General features: G+C 37.9%; 1 protein-coding gene across 1 annotated transcript in view; it reads right to left on the bottom strand.

Moving 5' to 3' along the window:
* LOC109428085 (non-canonical poly(A) RNA polymerase protein Trf4-1) overlaps positions 1-20456 on the bottom strand; it is a gene marked incomplete at its 5' end in the record, with an annotated part of 65635 nt that overhangs the window by 22026 nt on the left and 23153 nt on the right. Inside the window, 1 exon segment of the mRNA XM_029864100.2 lies at positions 1252-1430. Coding sequence (XP_029719960.2) covers positions 1252-1430 — 179 coding nt within the window.

Raw genomic sequence — 20456 nt, forward strand, 5'->3', positions numbered from 1 at the left:
AAAAAATATAAAAATACTGGGTATTGCCAATTTTTGTACGGTAAAAAATATTTGTATGAAATTTATTACAAAAAATGGCCATTTTTCAAAAATCTCGCCGGGGCGACCTCTAAACGTCATTTCTGAAAGTTGCTGTCATACAAAAGTTTGTTTCTAACACCCTTAGCTATCATTTGCAGGGTGAGCCCCCAAGCTTTTCGACTATGTGCAATTTTGGGACAACCTAATAAACAATCAAACAACTAATAATTTACAACTGTAAAACTTTTTCGTTGATTTCGAAAATTTTGGCCAATTTAGAATAAGTTTTGTTCGAGCACTTTATTTGAAAACGCTTCCTTGACATAGAAATAGTCGTTCAAAATCGTGGGAAGGAAAGAGTTAATGCTTTATGAAATTATTTATGTTTGAAATAATGCTGAATTATAAATTTATTCGGTAATGAATTAGCAAAATTTCGAGAAAAGCAAGGTTGTATAGGATCTCAATTAATATTTTTTTTTTGTTTAGAGAGACTTTACCGTACTTGGCATTCGTCTCTTATTAATAATTTGAATTTAGCTTGCTTATAGATTATCGATAAGTTGTATAAAATTCATAAAATTTCACCAAATTTCTCTCAACAATAATTTTCCCGGTAATCATCTGAAATTCCCGGCTTTTTCCCGGTCGCTCTGAATTCCCGTCTTTTTCCCGTTTTTCCCGGTTCGGTGGCCACCCTGAGAGATTTTTGAGCATTTGTACAGATTTCGTTTTATATGAAATACAGATTTTTGGGCAAGAGAAGCTATTTTATTTTTGTATGGGATACAGATTTTTCACACAAATTTTGTATGGAATACATATTTTTGAAAATAATGATACAGCTTTTTCAGAAAAAAAAAAAATATCTGGCATCCCTGGTCACAGTGGACTTTCCAGATATGTAATTATGTTGGTTCACATGAAGAGGCACGTTGGCCAGATGAACATCACGGATGTGATGATCCACGATGGTTTCTAAGCAATTCAGTAGAAAAGAGATCAAACTGATAGGACTTTTTGATTTTTCAGACCCACTTTTGGAATAAACTTTATAGTAATATTCCGCCAAGATTTGGGAATATACCCTGTAGCAAAACTGCAAACAAGTAGTTTATTTTTTTTAACGTGTTTGAAATAATCATCTTGGATGCTTTGAAATAATCAACTTGTTTATATGCTGGGCGACACGTTTATACTTAAAGAAATACACGCACGAAACATACTTACCAATATCACTAGTAGGAAGGTACAGCCCGGTGCGGAACGATCCGAACATCTCCACCCGGGCCGCTGGCCAGAGATTCAACACGATTTGCTCTATCCGGGCGACCACCTGTACCCTTAGCGCATGCTCCGTCTGGGTCGGTACCATGTGGGCGTAAAACTGCTCTATCTCCTCGTGCAGTCTGGAACGGAACGGGGAAAAACGAAAACACACGAGTTAAGCCACATGGTGGAATTGAAACTTTTTTTTTGCAAAGGGTTTGTGAGGAAGAAAAGGGGTGAAAAATGATGTGACGAATCTCCGTGATCATCATCACACGGTGCGCAAATTTGGTTGATTGCAACAATAAACACTTTCCTTTTTTGGGAGTTCCCCGAAGTCAGTTGAATAGCCCCCCGTTGTCGTGTGGAGCGGTGGACCAGGGGAATCCGTTTCCAAAAGCGAAGACCCTGACGCGTTTTTCTTGTGTTTTTGCATCTCTCATCCGTCACGAGCGAACTGATCGAATCGAAACACACCTGATGGAGTTGACTCACGCTGCCGTAAATAATGGACTTTGAGGGGGTTCTATTTTTGAACCGTGCATAGGAAATTTCGAAACGATGACGTTACTCTTTAGTGTTTACAGGTCTTCAAAGTAGTAGCATTTAATGTTTGGGTTAGATTGCATAGTGACAATCAACTATCGACATGTTCAAACTTAAACTTTGATCCCATGCCCTAGCCCAAATAGTACTCGACCTTCCGTGTATCGTTGCCCTGATTTTTGTAAAAAAAAAAACAAGCTTTTTGTTTTCATTAATTTGTATTTTAACAGTTGCTATTATTCCAAACAATAGTACTTTTAGTATTCATAATTGTAATGGTTTTCAAAGCAAGAAAAGTAACAAAAGATAATGTATGGTAATGTAATGAAAATGATTTCTTCCATATATGTAACTCTTCAATTTGGCTTCTTTTCAGTATGACGCCCAAAGCGGCAAGACTACCACTAATCATGTCATTTCGATGCGTCTTGCCAATTAAAGCCATTGAACAGTCGTAAACTCACAGGAATCTGGAACACGCTTCGCTAAACATCCACCGCACTGTCTGATGAACCACAGAGTAACAGGCGCCTGTAAATATCGGAGCAACCTTTCGACAATACAATGCTTTATGTGATTCTGCTTGCCAGGCCAGCTGAGGCCGCCGTGATCAACCTTGATCTCCAGTATTTAGACGGCGATCGATGAACTTTTCGCGTGGTCCACATGCGCCGCGCTACCACCAGTTGCGTAGCTTTCAGTTTTCCACGATCGCATCCGAATTTGAACATTACTCTTTTTGGGGATAATGGTTTGATTCTAATCAAATTGGTTGACTTCTGCGTGATTTTCCCATTCTGATAAAGGTTAAACAATTGATATTACTCCACTTAGAAAAAAATATCGATCGAAAGCTCAGTAAGCGCCTAGTGCCTAGTTTTTTTTATTTATTTTTTTTGTCTAGTTCATTTATTTATGGCTCAATGGCGTGTAACGCTTTACGGAGCCGAAATTCATTTTTTGTATTCAGTTACATACAATTTTCTGACTTTCTTAAGCACTCAAGGTTAGTACTGGGAGGAGGCCAGGGTACTCGTGGCTGCTCGAGGTTAGCGGGTCACAAAATTTTAAGGAAAGGTATGGTGAAGATAAGGTTTCAGGCTCTGTAGCACATCCGTGAGGTATCTTGGCTTTTGGCGTCGCCTCTGGTGTTGGCATGGGCTTGTCACGGGTTTTCGTCTGCCGGATGGCCAGGAACATATAACACAAAAAAGACAAAACACAAAGAAAAAAAAACTGAAGCGAAAAAAAAACAGAAGATTATACCTTTATACAACACATGCGAAGAAACTCATAAATGGACCGTATAGATTAGATCGCGGGTTCCTAACACATCTCTTAACGGAACAAAGGGTTGTCTACCTCGGGCCTCAAGGGTATCCAATAGTAGCGCTTTTGAGGCGACATTATCCGGGCATTTGCCAAACTACGTGGTCGATGTCATCATAACCGGAACCGCATTTAGTGTAAAGATTGTCGAGCGCGAGGTTTATTCTATGCAAATGCGCGCCTAGCGAGTAATGGTTGGACTTGAGTCTTGACATCACGCGTATGAAGTCTCGACCTACGTCCAAACCGTAATGCCACGCTCGCAAAGAAACATTAGGAATAATGGAATGTAACCACCGTCCCAGTTGGCCATCTCGTCAATCACGTTGCCAACTTTGAAGAGAACTCTGACGAACTAAATGGAAAAATTCATCGTGTGTAATTCTTCTATCATAGGTCTCGTCTTCCTGTGCGCCCTCCTTTGCGAGAGAGTCCGCCTTCTCATTGCCATGAATTGAGCAATGTAAGGGGACCCATACAAAGGTAATATTGTACGATCTTTCGACCAGTGCACCCATCTGCTCCCTTATTTTTATAAGAAAGTAAGATGGATGCTTTACAGGTTTCATCGACCGGATTGCCTCACTAGAACTAAGACTATCCGAGAAGATGAAGAAATGGTCTGCGGGCATGTTTGAGATCATCCCTAAGGCGAAGTCGATTGCTGCCAGCTCAGCAACATAAACCGAACAAGGTTCCTGAAGTTTATGAAAGGCGGTGGAGTTTTCATTGAAGACACCGAAACCAGTGGATCCGTTTATGCGAGACCCATCAGTGAAAAATCTCTTACAGGAATTGACATGTTGGTACTTTTTGTTAAAAATGCGAGGAATAGATATACACCGAAGTTGATCTGGTATTCCCTGAACAGCTTGTTTCATGGACAGATCGTATTTAACAGAGGAACTGTCATTGGTGTAGTGTACACGAGCAGGATTATAACCTGGGAGGCTTATATCAGATGACATGTAGAAAAGATAGATTCTCATGAATTTTGACTGAGTGTTCAGACTGAGCATTACTTCGAAGTTTTCAATAACAAGTGTGTTGCTCACTCCACACTTGATAAGTAACCTTAGCGAGAGCTCCCAGAAGCGGTTCTGGAGAGGTTTCACCCCTGCCAGGACCACTAGGCTCGCAACCTAGTTTTTTAATTCGAATAAAGCGTAAAAACATTAATAATTATAGGGTCTTGTACCATTTGGGCAGGTGTACCTATTTTGGGCACCTGCCGCTATAACTAAGTCAATTTCAAACCGATTGATTTGAAATTTTGTCCAGAGTTAGGCACGTATTTTTACTGTAAGTTCATCAACTAGTTGTTTATCAAGGGCCAAAATTTGGAAAAGATCGGGCTATTCTACATGAAGTTATAGAGATTCTAGAAAAAGGTCCAATTATCCAATAGCCAACTTTGAGCTGTAATATCTCCGGATTCAATGAACCATATGCAATGAAATTTTAATCATTTATGACTAATATAATAAACTTTGAAAACCAGTTGACATAAATTGAAATTATTAATAAGAAAAAAAGTTATGACGATTTCATTTATTCTATGTTTTTTAGTAAATTTATCTATTTTTCATATGCATCCCATTACTTTTTCAATTTAATGCCGGCTATTTGGTTGCTTTCCTTCGAAACATAATTATATTCAAGTTAATTACAGGGAATTAATGAACTATAATAACTATCTCGAATTTTAAAACGATGATGAAGTTAGCATTAGCATTAGCTAGCATTAGCATTAGCATTAAGCAAGTCGCACAAATTCGTAGGTGGTACAGCCCTGGATCGCTGTTATGAGGGTTGCATCTTTCCTGTCCGTTATCAAAGCACAAAGATTTGGGACTAATCTCTGACTCTTAGACAAGATTGACGCAATCCTCCAACGGTCGAGTGCTGTCCTGGCCACGTCCTTGCGACAGCTGAGGGATGGGAAAGGAAGATTAGTTGGACACCTATGAAAGTACATAGAGACCTCTACATTCTTTCAGGCCTAGGCGTCACGGGAATTTGGATGTTAGTGGAAGGGTAAAGTTCAAAGGAAACGTTTGGTCATCGTTCAGGTGCACGCAATATTTTTGGTTGATGTCTGGTTCCTTTCCTAATTCCTTGTTGGGTGTTCGATTCCAAATCTGAAATAAAAAGTAAAATTATAGATTTTTAAATGGTGATAGGCTCACAACAGTAACATAATTACAAATTACCTGAATCCTCCTGAAAGAGATGGTTTATTAACAATGAAAAACATAACATGTAAAAGTAAAAAAAGTAGAGCAAATTGTGATCTTGGATTTTTTCTGCATTTAAATTAACAAAGCTAAAAAATACAAGATCAAAATTTGTTATGGTAGATCTTACGCCGTAACGCACCATTATAAGGTGATCTACCCACGTTACGGGGTATTTTAAAACGATGAAGTTGTGGATAAATTGGTGTTATATTAGAAAAATAATGTAATGGTTATAATTTTCTATCGTGTAAAGAATTTTAAGTTTAGTCAAAAGTTTACAAAGCCGGGGCCCGTGGCGTAGTTGGTCACACGTTCGCTTCATATGCGGATGGTCATGGGTTTGATTCCCAGCCCCGGCACATGCAATTTTTCGTCAGTTGCTCTTCACCGAGAGCGGCTGACACTGACCCTCTTCTGAGCCCCATGGCTCAAACGGACCTGGATACCTGGACATCGGCGAATTGCTACTCATAATGGACCCCCAATCGGACTGGAAAGGACCAACGGTTACCTATCATCCTTGTGCTTATCATTCTACCATGTAGAGTAGAAAAGTGAAAGCAGCAGAAAAGCAACCAGTTCGATAAAGTATAATAGAATACATCTAGGCTCTGTACAATACTGTAGGTACAGCTGTCAATTGAAATCGCTCACGTAGTGCCCTAGTGGACAATAGAGCTGTAAATTAGGTTAGGTGATTAAGAATAAAAAAAAAAGTTTACAATAGCTCATTATATAAGTCATAAATGATCAAAATTTCATTGCATTCGGTTAATTGAATCCGGAGATATAACAGCTCAAACTTGGCTTTCGGATAATTATACCTTTTTTCTAAAAACTTTATAATTTCGTGTAGAATAGCCCGATCTTTTCCAAATTTTGACCCTTGATAAACAACTAGTTGATGAACTTACAGTAAAAATTTGAGAATATGTGATGCCCTTTTCGAAAAGTTACAGCGAGTTGAACATTTTTTGAAAAGTTAAAATTTTACCTGTCCCAGTTACACGCTCAGAAAACCGTTCCGATAAACGTGAACAAACAAACGCAAATATGAGAACAAGCAAATATACACCGTGAACTGGAACTAGTTCCAGCTGTCAATATGGGCATTCTGGAAAACGTGATATCTAGTTCACGGTGTACATTTCTTATTGTTGTTATCGTTGCTATGCATAGTTCCCGTTTGTTCCCGTTGCCGTGACTGGGAGTGCACGTATATCGGAACGGATTTTTTTGCGTGTATTTTGAGTATCCCGTGTATGTAGACAGAAGGGAGCAAATACACAAAAATATACTAAGGAGGAGGAAAGGGACGAGCCAGGGCTTGAACCCAGAACTTTCTATATGCGAATTAGAAGCAGTAGCCAGCTAGAGATGGGTAACTCACTCGCGAATCGACTCAAAGAATCGATTCCCGAAACCGAATGAGTGAGCCATGACTCTTTTCAAAAGAGTAACGATTCACTGATGTTCATTACGATTGCTAAAAGAGTTGGTATGACTACTGCGCACCTAATGATGATTCGACGCAGAACATTACAATCCTTGACAATTAATTTTGTTTTCATACTTATATGTGGGCGGCTCGCACCAGCGATTCGATCCTTCGGAGAAATTAACGAAAACTTACGAATCCTGCATTTCACTACGTTATGCTCAGACGTTTGTGCAGATCGATTCATACCATGCAATTGAATTTTCTCGAAAACTGGGAAGATCCGTACAAAAAGGAGTTGGCTCACATCGAAAATCAACATTTTCTTTAAATCCCGGAAATGAGTTGCTGAATCGATCAAAAGAGTCGACTCTTTTTAGAGAGTGAATCGAGAGCGATTCACTCTCAAAATTGAATCAGTTTTCCCATCTAGCCACTAAACCACCAAGCCCGTCGTATTTTCTCACGATGCCATGAATCTGTAGAAATTCTAAAGCTATCAACATCCTTCAGATGATCTCGAAACACTTGCTTCGGATTAGACTCTAGGAAGATCAATGGTACCGCAATGCACAGAATCGGTCAAAATTACTTATAAGAAACAAAACCGTGGAAGTTAAACCGAAATCTACAGTTCAATCACATTTAAAAAAATCGGCATGGACAACCTTTTATGTACGAGAGAGAGCAGGTGTGTGCGAGATAGCCAAAAACAAAACTGCCTAAATGCCCCTAATTCCCGAGAGCGATGACCACTCGGCTCGAGGTTTCGAATTAACCCATCAATAGAAAATAATTAAGCTCAAATCGTAATAGTTTTTATTTCTTTCGCAATCACGTTTACTGATGATTGCTTCTGTTTTTTTTTGTTTCTTTCGCGTAGACAGCATTTGTTACTGTGTGCTGTCAGTTTCCACTAGTATCCGGCATTTGTAGTATAGTTTGCGTACTTTTCACGATAGCCTATTAATTCTAAATTTATAATAAAATAATTGAATGTTGTAAAATTAAGACGAGTGAAGTGTCTGAGTAATTAAAATGAGTTAAATTGTTATTATTATTACTTTATTATAGAGATTTTTAGCACTAGGCTGGTTCATCTCTTCAGAGTTAAATTCAAATAAGATTTCAGAAAAAAATTAAGGAATTTCTGGTAGGGAATCGCGCTACTTGGGCGGTGGCTTCTATATTCGTCTGTTTTCCACTATAACTCAGACAAATTTGAACCAATTGATACAACTTTTGGAATGTGGTGAGATAGGTATAGTACCTACCCGTGTACAACATTTCAAGTCAATTGGTTCAAAATTGTCTGAGTTATAGTGGCAAACAGACGAATATAGAAGCCACCGCCCAAGTAGCGCGATACCCTATGTATTCCTAATATTCCTTCAATCTTTCTGTTAAAAAGATTAGAGTCATAATACAGATTCCACATTATGCTTCCGCTCTTAATCTCGTGTACTTAGTTTGCTTAAATCGAGTGATAAATTTACCCAACACTGAGGACGAACTCATATCAGCGAGCGAACGAGTCGATACATATACTTCCGCCTTGAATTGTGTCAACCAGATCGTAGTAACCTGTTGCTATGCGCAACCACACGGCACCCAAGGAGAAACAAACCCAAGCGAAGCATTCCAAATCGTGAGCGAAAATTGAAATTGCACCCAGTCAGTGTTGCCAGCAACGTTCGGTATTTACATATGCGATTCAGATTCAGATCGATCGATCAACAGAACCAATCATAATAGTAAACAAAGCGGGCAACAACCAGGCTGCCTTCCCTTTCTTGCAAAGGTGCACCACAACTCAGATAAGCAAAGCACATTTTTTATGATACCACCACCACCAGTTGCCACCCCCTGCCGGCTGATACGACGCAGAACTAGAAGGCTGACGACGAGAGGGCGAGAGTGACAACACAGTGAGAAACGCCCGAACGCAAGAATTGCGACTCTAGATTTTGTCTTTTTGGGTACCGTCGAGTGAAGGTAAATTGAGTGGTTAAGGACAGACTTGTTAGAATTCCAAAATGGCCGCCACAATGGCCGACTTTGGCACCTACTCACGATTTCGAGAGCACAAATCTCTTCTTAAACAAAACCAGCGCACCTGATCTTCTTATTTTGAGCTTATTACAAGTGAGCAATAAGAGAATAATCAAATGCACTGTTGTTTGAAGCTTGCTTCTTGAGATTTGTGCGTCTGAAGTTCTGATGCAATGTTGAAGCGGGATATCAAGACGTTTGTCCTTAATGACTGTACAAGTGAGTTAAAATGTTCAGTTTCCGAGTGAATGTAAGTATTGAAACATAGAAATGTAAGGAACACTGTACCTGTATTATAATTAATTTAGTAATTAATTTTAAACATTGTTTTCTTTTTTTGTTTCTTTTTGTAAAAAACGTTCTCACTTATAACAACAAATAAAAAAATAAACAGCATTTCAATATTTTCTTTGAAGTAGGATGACTCTGCTGAACAGAACTATTCACATCTTTCGTGTAGGAAGATTAAGACTCATATTTTTCAGAAATATATAAAAATCTAGCTTCCACAACCGATAAATAAAATAAAACAATTTTAGTGAGGTGTTCAATTTCACCCTAGTATACGGTACTGAACCAACACAACCATACGTACACGTAGAACTGCACATAATATGTGATAATAGCCGAGTGGCCTTGAGGATTTCGTAGGCAGGCGACAAATGCGAGAACATTTTACTGAAAAAAAAAGTCAAACCGGTGGAAGTGCAGGCTCTGCGCAGATGGAGATGAATTGGATTATGGGAAAGAAATATGCAGATGTTTGTAAAATAAATACAAAAATTCAGAAAGCGATTTTTTGTGTAAGAAGCAAAGGGAAAGCAAAGTTCAATAGAACAGTGGAAAATTTTCTTTTATGTGTTTTAAATCTGGTAAGTAGAAACCACATCACAGTGAAACTTCCACGCATGTTGTCAAATCATTTTTTAAGCTGAAAAAGCATGGAACGAGCTCACCAATCTCTAACACATTCTTACCAAATCCCCGACATTAACGTAGTGAACAGACTGGTCTAAAATGTCGAGAGCTGTTATAGCAACGACCCATAACTAATTATGTGTATTGCAAAATAGGTTCTGGAAAAGTAGTTGTAACAAGTTGTGTAACAAGTAACAATTCTAAATTGGCAATTTTGATATAGGGTATATGGATCATTCCTTGGCCTAATTTGCAAACCGCCTTGACAATTTTGACCATAACTCATGAATTAATAGCACTAGAAATAATATGTTGACCCTATTACGCACTCTAGGCAATGCATGTTTCACCTACTGGAAGTAAACTAACGTAAATATTCAAGAATTTACATAACTAAGTTGAAAAGATTCGATGTGAAGGTATGCAACGTTGGTCTATGGTACAAAAATTGGCCTATTAGTGGATACAACGTTGGCCTATTGCGTTCCATGCACTAGAACCACTTATTATCTCATTTTCTCAATATTTCTGCTGAGGTTTTACCTCTGTTTGGTTACCAATCATACTTTCAAATTACATTTGCGGAGTCAAATTTTCAACAAACTATAAAAAAATCACTTAAACTATAGTTCTTTCTTATTAAGTAACGAAAACAATGTAACCCGATTATTGTGTTATATTTTTACAGTCACCGCACACAAAATCTATCTTTCTGTTCGTTCTTTCTGGTTCTTACGCAAGCAATGTTGTTGGCGTCACTTTATCGGTGTTTTTGACGTCACTTTACTGATGGGCCAAGATTTGGGTACATAGTGAAAAAAAATGTCCTCAATATTCGGCCCACATGTAATTTGTAAAATAGTTATTATTCGTTAAAAACAAACATACAAATTCAAAATAGCATCTTTGACCGTCGCATCAAATGTTCATTTATTGAAAGGGAAATTCGAAACATTCCAGAATCATGCCATTTATGATCATGTGTATAGAATACCCACTAAGCCAAAGAATCATGGCGTCTACAAAAGCTTAACAAAGTAACACTTCATACAATTTTAATACTCCAAAGTGCTAAAATTGAAACGAAATGTTACAGTTGTTTGACGCAAAGCTTTTCCGATATCCAGTTCGGCGAGTTTGTTTGAGTTTTTGGTTAATGTTAAGATAGGCCGAACGAGGGGACTATGCCAACGAAGCATCCCGATACCCTATTGCACTACCTAAAATGACCATTACTCATTGTAGGCTCGAGGCTTTTTTCGCTTGGTGCGCTCGAGTTGCTAATCAGAAATCAATTTAGACACCAAATGCTAAATGGGCATTGTAAACATATTGCACATCATTTCAATTCGGTAGTCGAATATTCGCCACAAACAAATAAATAAGGAAGGTTTTTTTTCGAACTACTGAAGCAAATACACGGTGCCCCCACAGACCGTTATTATAAAATAAAAATGTCCATCAAAACGAAGTTCAGGGATCGATTCCTGGTACCATTCTGCACCTCTGGGCAAATTTTTAAAATAATCTCTAGGAGGAATCTCGAGAAATCTCGATTTGATGTTTTATACTGAGAAATTTTAAAGAAATACCTATAAAAATTTCCCAAAGTGTTCAAAGTTGTTTCAAACCAGTATATATTTATTAACGTTACTTCAATTATACATATTTACTACTTACCCAGCTCAGTTAACTGATTAAACTGACTTAAGTATGTTATGCTAAGCCATACACTAGTTTTAACGAACGCATTTAAAACTAGTTTTTTTCACCATTGTTTCATAAACAAATTTTACTTCCAAATGTTATACATTAAAACTTTCCCCGATTCTACAACATGTTTGCAATTTGCACTCCAATTTTCATAGCGATATCAGCGTTCTCTGTGGAGTTATGGCAATAAATGTGAAACAGTGTTGAAACATATTTTTTCCTACAATTTTCTACTGAGTTGATTAAGTGCGTTGTGGTATATACGATATACGATCTTCAAAATCTTTTTTTCGATATTGCTAAGCTTTTTGAACAGGGGCGCTCAGTGTTTAGTATTATATTGTTCCTTGCTGTAAATGCATCGCTCCTATATGAGGCGAGTATTGACACATAATCGATCCGATGACCGTAAGGACGTGGCCAGTGCCGTTATTGACTTTCAAATGTTGAACTCTCGAATTGTGCACATTAAGAATGATTAGCCAGTCCCAAGCCTAACATTCATTGGTACTCTGTGCAATTTCGATTGCTCTGGTCAATCACGGAGTAGCAAATACGTTAAAATACACATAAATAAAAACCAAAAAAAAGCTGCAAATACGATGTGTACGGCTATCTTCGAATTTAATTTCTTTGATATTGCCTAGAGTTTTGAACAATTTTTGAATGAAAATTCTTGCATATGAACACTAGAAAATCTCTGAGAAATATGTGTTAAATAAAGATCTAATAGTACAGCAATTTTGGAAGAACAGGAAACTACGACGTATAATTAGTAATTACATATTTAATACGTTGTTGTGGATTCATGACGAAGTAGAATAACATCTTCCAAATGATATTTCCTTACAAACTAGGATACCACTCGTGAAAATTTGGCGCTATTTCTATGAATGTTGGCTACATTTTTGAAGGAATATGATTTACGCGAGGAGAAATACGATGCAACTGATTTTCAATTCGTACCCAACTATTCGTACCCAAATATTTATTTTTTTTCAAAATCACTTAGGTTTTCCATACATTTGGTTGATTATATACAATCGAGACTCCTGTTAAATACTGCCACCCACTTTATGCCCACCGCAGTTTCTCAACTGTCTTACATCCAATTCAGCTGATTTTTTAATGCGATTAGTGCACACCACAACGCACTTAATCGACTCAGTAGAAAATCATAGAAAAAAAAAATGTCCACACTTTTTCACATTTATTGCCATAACTCCACAGTGAACGCTGATATCGCTATGAAAATTGGAGTGCAAATTGTAAACTTGCTGTAGAATTGGGCAAAATTTTAATGTATAATACTGGGATGTAAAATATGTTCATAAAACAATGGGGGAAAAATCAAATTTTTGATGCTTACGTGAAAACCGATGCATGGCTTACCATAACATACTTAAGTCAGTTTGAACACTTTGGGGAATTTTTTTAGGTATTTAAGCAATATTGTCCAATCTGAACATGGATTTCTTTAAAATTTCTCAGTATAAAACATCAAATAGAGATTTCTCGAGATTCCTCCTAGGGATTATTTTAAAAATTTGCCCGGAGGTGCAGAATGGTACCAGGAATCGATCCCTGAACTTAGTTTTGATGGACATTTTTATTTTTTAATAACGGTTTGTGGGGGCACCGTGAAATAAACTGTGTGCGCTATCATTGATATTTCCCTTTTGTGATTCATGGCGATGCTGGAGAAATTGGATTCCTTTCGAGATTTTCAGAGAAGTTTTTCAAATGCATATAGTCGTATATAATGTTTTTGATGTTGGGAATGTCCTTAGGGACTGTCCATAAACCACATGGTCTTTTTTTGGGAGATTCCGAACCCCCCTCCCCCGCGTCTTTCGTTCATACAATTTTTTTAAGTTTTTCTCTATTAAGGCGAAACTGGACGCATTCTCATTTTTCTGGTTTTTGATATTTTTTAAATAACGAAGCAATATTTTCAAAATAGGTTTCCATACAAAGTTAGAGGAAGGATCGAGTTATCTCCTGGATTTTTTTTCAGGTGTAAAACTTTTACCAATTTTTCAAAAACCATATTTTTTGTTTAAATTTCATTCAAAAATGGTTTACTTAAAAATGAAAAACATTTTCCAGCTGAAAAAATATCAGGATATACCTTTATCGTTCCTCTAACTGTGTACAAAAACCGATTTTGAAAATATTGCTTCGTAATTTAATAAAAAATCTAAAACCAAAAAGTGAGGAAATGCTTCCAGTTTCGCCTTAATGAGCTTTCTCTGGAATTGCATTGTTTTTAATTTTTCATTTTTTTTTTGGATACGAAGAGATCTACACTACCCGTCCTAAGTACTCACAAAAAGTATTGCAACAATATTGCATCACCCTGACTCATCTCGATATCTCTAAAACCAGAACTCATATTAAAATGCCGCCTTCAGAAAATTTGTTGCCTTTGGGCTCCTGAATAACTTTGCTGAAGGCAGCATCTCTGTAAGTCCTCAGGTTTTGGAGATATCAAGGTGAGTCAGGGTGTAAATAAAAATGGAATGGTGTTTGTATGTCACGAATAGGCTCGGGAACGGGCCCACGGATCTACACCATTCTTTCAGTGTTTCATTCGTGCAGGTCTCCGACGTGTTCGTACGAAAAAATAATTGGTAAAATCGACCGGAAACGAGAAAGTTTGAAATTCCATTTTTCGGGTGTTTTCTCTGTAGGGTTGAATGTCAAAAAACACAGGCAGGCAGGACGACGTTTGCCGGGACAGCTAGTCTATATATATAAAAATGCAGTGGCATACGTGGGACCGCGCATAACTTGCGAACCGCAGGTCCGATTTCGGTCATCTTAGTTTTGTTCTGTTAGTTTTCACCCTAGGAAGGTTTATGAGACAAAAAATATGGAAAAATTGTGAGTTTTTGAAAATCGATTTTTTATATGTTTGAACGGGGACTTGGACTTGGCTGAGGACGTCAAAAAACACAGTAGGCAAGACAAAGTTTGCCGGGTACAGCTAGTTTCAAATAAAGTTAGACATTTTAGAAGTCTGTGTAATATAGGATTGCCGATAACGGACGCGTTTTATTATGTCTCGCGTGTGTTTTTCGAAGTTTTTTTTTGCAAATTTATAAACCTAAGAGTGAAAGTATACTATTTTCAACAAAAAAGTGAAGTAACATAGTGAATTTGGAAAAAGACAATAGTTTCAACAGCAGAAGAAGTGTTATTCTTCAATCTCTATTCGTATTAGACGAGCTTCTGGATCACCGTTTCATTTAGTATGAGAGGGGTTGTAATGTATCAGCCGTTCTAACGAAAACTACAATCGACAGTATCTTCGAACGGGTTTTGGTCAGTAGCGAATGCTTTCGCTTATCCGGCATGTCAATTATAGGAAGTCACCGAAGAGAAAAGGAGAACATTATGAAGGCTTCCAGATAAATTGATGAGAGTTTCCATAATGCAAAGAATTTCAAACGGAGTCTGTAGTGTGAACCTCCTTTCGTACTTATCATTAGGTTTATTTTGTACAGCCAGGAAGGGATCGCTCTATTCTTTTTTTTCTCGTTTCAGAGAGCGAGCAATGGCGCTTAAGCCTAAGCTTTCGATCCAGCACATAAGGAGGAATTCTTTTGTCCTATCTCAAGAAGAACTTCAATGGAGTGGCATTAACTTTCTTAGCAACGTCACTCCCAACGTGTTTGCTTCATATTTATAACGTTCTATAATTATGTTTAATTGTATTTAATGACGCTGCACAGTAGGCCGCTTCAATACTTGTAATTTATTTATTATTATTTATTATTTATTTTTATTTCTTTATTTAATCCATTTTATATTAATGCATCTCTGATACATTGTTGTAAGTATTGATAACGACAAGAAAAATGATAAAGGTAGTCGATATTATCATTTTCCATGATTCTTACAGGAGATGGCTGTGTATGTGTAAACTATACTAGACCAGACTAGAAGTTAGAAATTTTAAAAGTGTAGTTAGAAGTTTTAGAAATGTGGTGCCCTTGACAAGACTTCGTGGAGGAATAAGTGCACTGTGCTGCACAATCTGAAAACCCCTGTTCTAGACGAAAGGCTATGTTTAAACTGTGAGTGCTTTAAATTGTGCCATGCATTATTGGTCAAAGGCTGTTCGTTTAATTGCAGTCATTCAGAAATCTTGCACATATTCTGCTGCCGTGCTGCTTTATAGTGTCAAGTAGTCCTGTTTCCTAGAGCACCATGAAATCATCTCTCCTGCGTATTGGAATAAATATCTTGTGGTTGATTTTATGTCCTTAGCATCGCCTGCCCAGTTATCATCCACGTAGACTTCTACCGGGGAAGAATTGGCGCAAAAGATGCCATCCGAAATTTATGACACCTTCCAGATCGACGTAACAACCTGTTTGTTTCAACCCAATCGTACTGCGTTGGACAACTGGACTTCCTTCCCAGGATTGAAACAGCTACTGCAATATCTGGGCGATTATAGAAGGCCACATACGAGGGGGTAAGAAGCAAAGGGGTGTAAGTGACAAAAACCTACTTTCGAGTAAATGAGGTTTAAAGTTTTTGACCAATTTTTCATCCCATACAAAATGTATGGAGTTTCAAAATCAACCCAATTTTCTCTGATTTATAATAATTTTTCAAATCATCGTAAAAACAATCTTAAAAAAGTTGTAGAAAGCTTGAAGTCTGAAGAATTTCATGATATGCTCATCTCAAAATGGTCACTTACACCCCTTTGATTCTGGGCCCGTCATACATAAATCCTCCTATCAAGCTAGTGTAAATACTTGTTGTTGTTTGGTATCTCCGGTTCCTTCTCTTTTGATAGTAGGTGGCCAGGATACAAGGCAATTTTTGTCTGTATAGCTTCGACCACGGCAAATCTCGTAAGCAGATTCTAGATATACAACTTTTTATTGAGAGCTACGCCATTTTGGGAACGATTAACCTCGATTCTTAGTAAGTGCTGCATACTGCCCAGCTAGCGACGTTATTTAAAAGTTCCGATTCAGGGCATTGTATTCTTGGTATTTCTTGATATCTTTCTTCAGTTTTACATATACCACAACAAAATCGTCTACGTATACAGCCAAATATGCAGTTCTCCCTCTTTAGTTTTGTACACACAAACAGGTAACATTGGCAGATGGCCTGAAGTTCAAACTGGCAAGTATTTTGTCTGGCGTTATATTCCAACTTCTTGCAGATTGTTTTAATCTACACCAAATCGTCCTCGCTTTCGACACTGATGATTTTTGATGTTTCTTCTTCACTGGCATCCACGAAAGAATCTTCATCATCATCAAACGTTGGTACAGCATCGTTACTACTATTATCTTGTGGTGTGTACAAATCGATTTCGCACTGGTTGAAATTAAATATCTTTTCCTTCGTTGATGAAACAAGCAACCCTGCTGCATGCGAGATTGTTTGTTGATTGATCCACAAAACTATAAAGTTTTGAAGAGTTGGCGTATCTCACAATAGTGAGTTTCACAGTTTTAGAATCTAGTTTTGCCTTTTCTGGTTCTGTATGCGAAAAAAAAAGCTTGACTTCCAAACATTTAAACATGCTTCAGATCAGGCTTTCTTCAAAACTTAAGCTTCGGAGGGAGTTGACTTGACGATGTTGTGCAGCGGACTATTCCAACGAATGTTCTGTTTCCTGTTCTGCAATGTCTTGCAGATGTTTGCATCCAACTGAATCAGAGCGAATGATGACCGGGTTTCTCTCAAATCGTGTATCCGCAATTTCAACAAATTTCAGGACCTTTTCCTGCACTTCATTCTTGCGCTTCAAAAATATATAAATAAATACCTTCGTGAACCTCGTGAAATCGATGATCATAGACATAAAATCAGTAACAAATTTTGAAAACGACGTATAATCAATGGTGTAGCATTGATTATACGTCGTTTTCAAAATTTGTTACTGAAATAACGTATGACAAATTCCACGCACTTCTACACCGTGGTTTTTGAACTTCATCGAACGATATATCCGGGATCAAGACGTGCTTGGTGGTCTAGTAGCTACCGCTTCTGATTCGTATGCAGAAGGTCATGGGTACAATCCCTGGCGCGTCCCTTTCATTCTACTTTGTATCTTTCTATCCACTTTCTCTCTTTCTTTTCTCTACATATACAACTCTTGTATATTCATAGCCATCGCTAGAACCAGAAACGAATTGCAAAAATTCGTTTCCCTTCCTTCCAACTTTCACAGCACAGTGTATATAACGCCTACAAGTTATGCAACCAAAGCGAACTGTGCCGCTTGTCCTTTATAGTAATCACTACACAATATATCACATTAAGAACACTATAAATATCCCCTATCCATGGATCGCATCACCGACCCAATGGTGACTCCCAGATCTCCCATCCTTTCCGTCTAACAAATACCCCAGTCCGTGCTGGTTGTGGGGATGCAGAGGTGATCTCGGTGTTAAGTAGCAACAACCAGTACACTCTAACATTCCTTTCCCTTCCCAACTGTTTATAAGGACGTGCCCGGCGCCGTTATTGATCAAAAATGCATGAGCTGCTTAAATTGCACTTTGAGAATAAGTGGAGTGTTTGTGTGTGTTTGTGGAATAAGTGGAGGATTCGTCTATCACCTCTTATTTTTAAAATTTTTGTATTAATATAAATCCAGTCTATAACGTAATAGGGTAGAAATCTACTTCATCATATGCGCTAATTTCCGTCATATCAAAAGGGGAAATAGCCAATAATTACAGGTATTCCAACTTGCCTTTGCCAATGGCTCATCAGATGGAAGCAAAACGACGTAGAAGGCTATCAAAAACTAGCACTGGAAATCGAAAAATCACTCCACATACGAGTTGAAAATGTTTCTCGATTTGCGTACGACGAAGGCAACCGCACCAAAGCAGCAGGTAGCCGAATTGTTTCTTCATCACTGTTCAATTTTCACTTCGCAAGATTCACTTGCTCCGTGCTCTGTGGCACTTCAAAGTTGGATTTCACTGCAGCAAAAGCTGTACAACTAGTTAAAATAAATCACTTTTCTCCCGTCGATAATATGTAAACAACAGGTTGTCTTCGTCTAGGGAGAATACAAGCAATATACGAAACATCGTATTTCACAACCACAGTAAAATATTTCTTCGTTGCACTGTGATGGCGTATTATGATCTAGTAGGCAAAAATATTAATCGAAATATGGTAGTCCTTATTCCGAAGCTACATCCATCTCAATTAACGCTTAACGGTCATTTAAAATACTTATCAATGGTTTAAAAATTTAAAAGTTTAAAAATTGCGAATAACACCTACGGTTAAATAATAAATTTTGACCATCCTATGTACCGTAGTATCTCGTAAATGCCGGGAATTGAATCCAGGTTGTGTCCGAAATAGACGTGGACTAGACGGAAATTTAATTCTAGGGACAATTATTCAATCTTATTATTTTAAGGAAATTACAGTTTTTACAATATTTTTTACATGTTCCATAATTTATAAATTGGAAATTCATACCAAATTAGCCATGAGACATGAGACGAGGTGAAAGAATAACCTCGATCATTATTGGTCGGTGCTTAGTTAGACGGGAATTAGATAAAAACCCCTAGAGGAATTTGTGCATTAGAACCGTTCGTAGCCATGTAGATATCAAGTATCGTTCAAGTAGCACTCTCTATGCGGATCAATGTTCAAGTTACGAGTATAAATGTTAATGATCTGTCAAATCGGAAGTTCTTGTGCTTATGTTTCGATAACCAGGTCTAACCAGCTCCTGTTAAATCTTAGATAATGAACAGTAGAATTCCAACTCAATGAACAATGCTCTATTTAAAAACTGCTACAAGGTGCTCATCATCACTTGTCGAAACGCTCCCGTTTCCCGTGGCTGCTTGAATTCTTCAATGTCAATGCCCCTCACGTGATGTAAACATTGGTTAGTCTGATATCGTGGTGCGGCATTCCGCCGAGTGATCCCTTCACGTAGATAAACGCTTGACATATGATATCGCTTCGATGGGGTAGACCGCCTGCTCTGTCCCATAGAACCGGCGCGGCGGCGAATACATGACGTAGTAACAAGCTTGCTGAATTCACGTGCCCCATAGATAGGCGACGACCATCGTGTACGTATGGAACGAAGTTATCGCTTTCTGATTGGGCATCTGTGAGACACTCATACAAACATTGGAAAAAGATTAGCCAAGTTCAATCGCAATGATTCGAGCGATACTTTCTTCAGGGATGAATAGGGTAATTGTTCCCATCGTTGTGGTAGTACCTAATGTTGCGGTAATGGCCAATTGAGCACTTTTTCGACTGAAATGTTACCAAAAGGTATTTTTAATAGATGTATTGTGCTTAAATTATGAGATTGCACCATTTGTTTGCTTAAGATTTGCCCAAAAACCTATTGAAAAAAAAATATTTTCCTTAATATGTTTGCTGCTGTGTTCCTATTGTTGCGGTAGTGTTCCTAATGTTGCGGTATCCCATATGATTTCAATGGGATACCGCAACATTAGGAACAAATACCGCAACAATAGGAACACAATGTTCTTTTAGATAAAAACGAATAAAATGCTCATAACAACCTCAAAGTGGCAATATTTCGTTATTTTCCCGTAGATAAAGGATAGATTTTATTATTTTCAATTCAATCCATGTAAAAAAATTGCTTGGGGCGATACAATTGTGGTTTAAGCATGAACCCAGTCACAGAACAGATGTGTATCTTCGAACAAATTGGAAGTTTCGAGGGGGAAGTTGTAAAATTTTCACTTGGAGAACTAGATTGGAATGAATTTCCTTGGAGAAATAAAAAATCATCAAAGCGTGCCTCGCTCCCGCCCTATGCTCGCTGTACAAAAAAGCTTGCCTTCCACCACCAGGTTCGCTAGTGTCCAGCAATCAAACGAGCGGCTCTTTTCGTGATGAAGATTCACCCCCGT

This window comes from Aedes albopictus, chromosome 3 (assembly GCF_035046485.1).
Source record: "Aedes albopictus strain Foshan chromosome 3, AalbF5, whole genome shotgun sequence".
Lineage (NCBI taxonomy): Eukaryota > Metazoa > Arthropoda > Insecta > Diptera > Culicidae > Aedes > Aedes albopictus.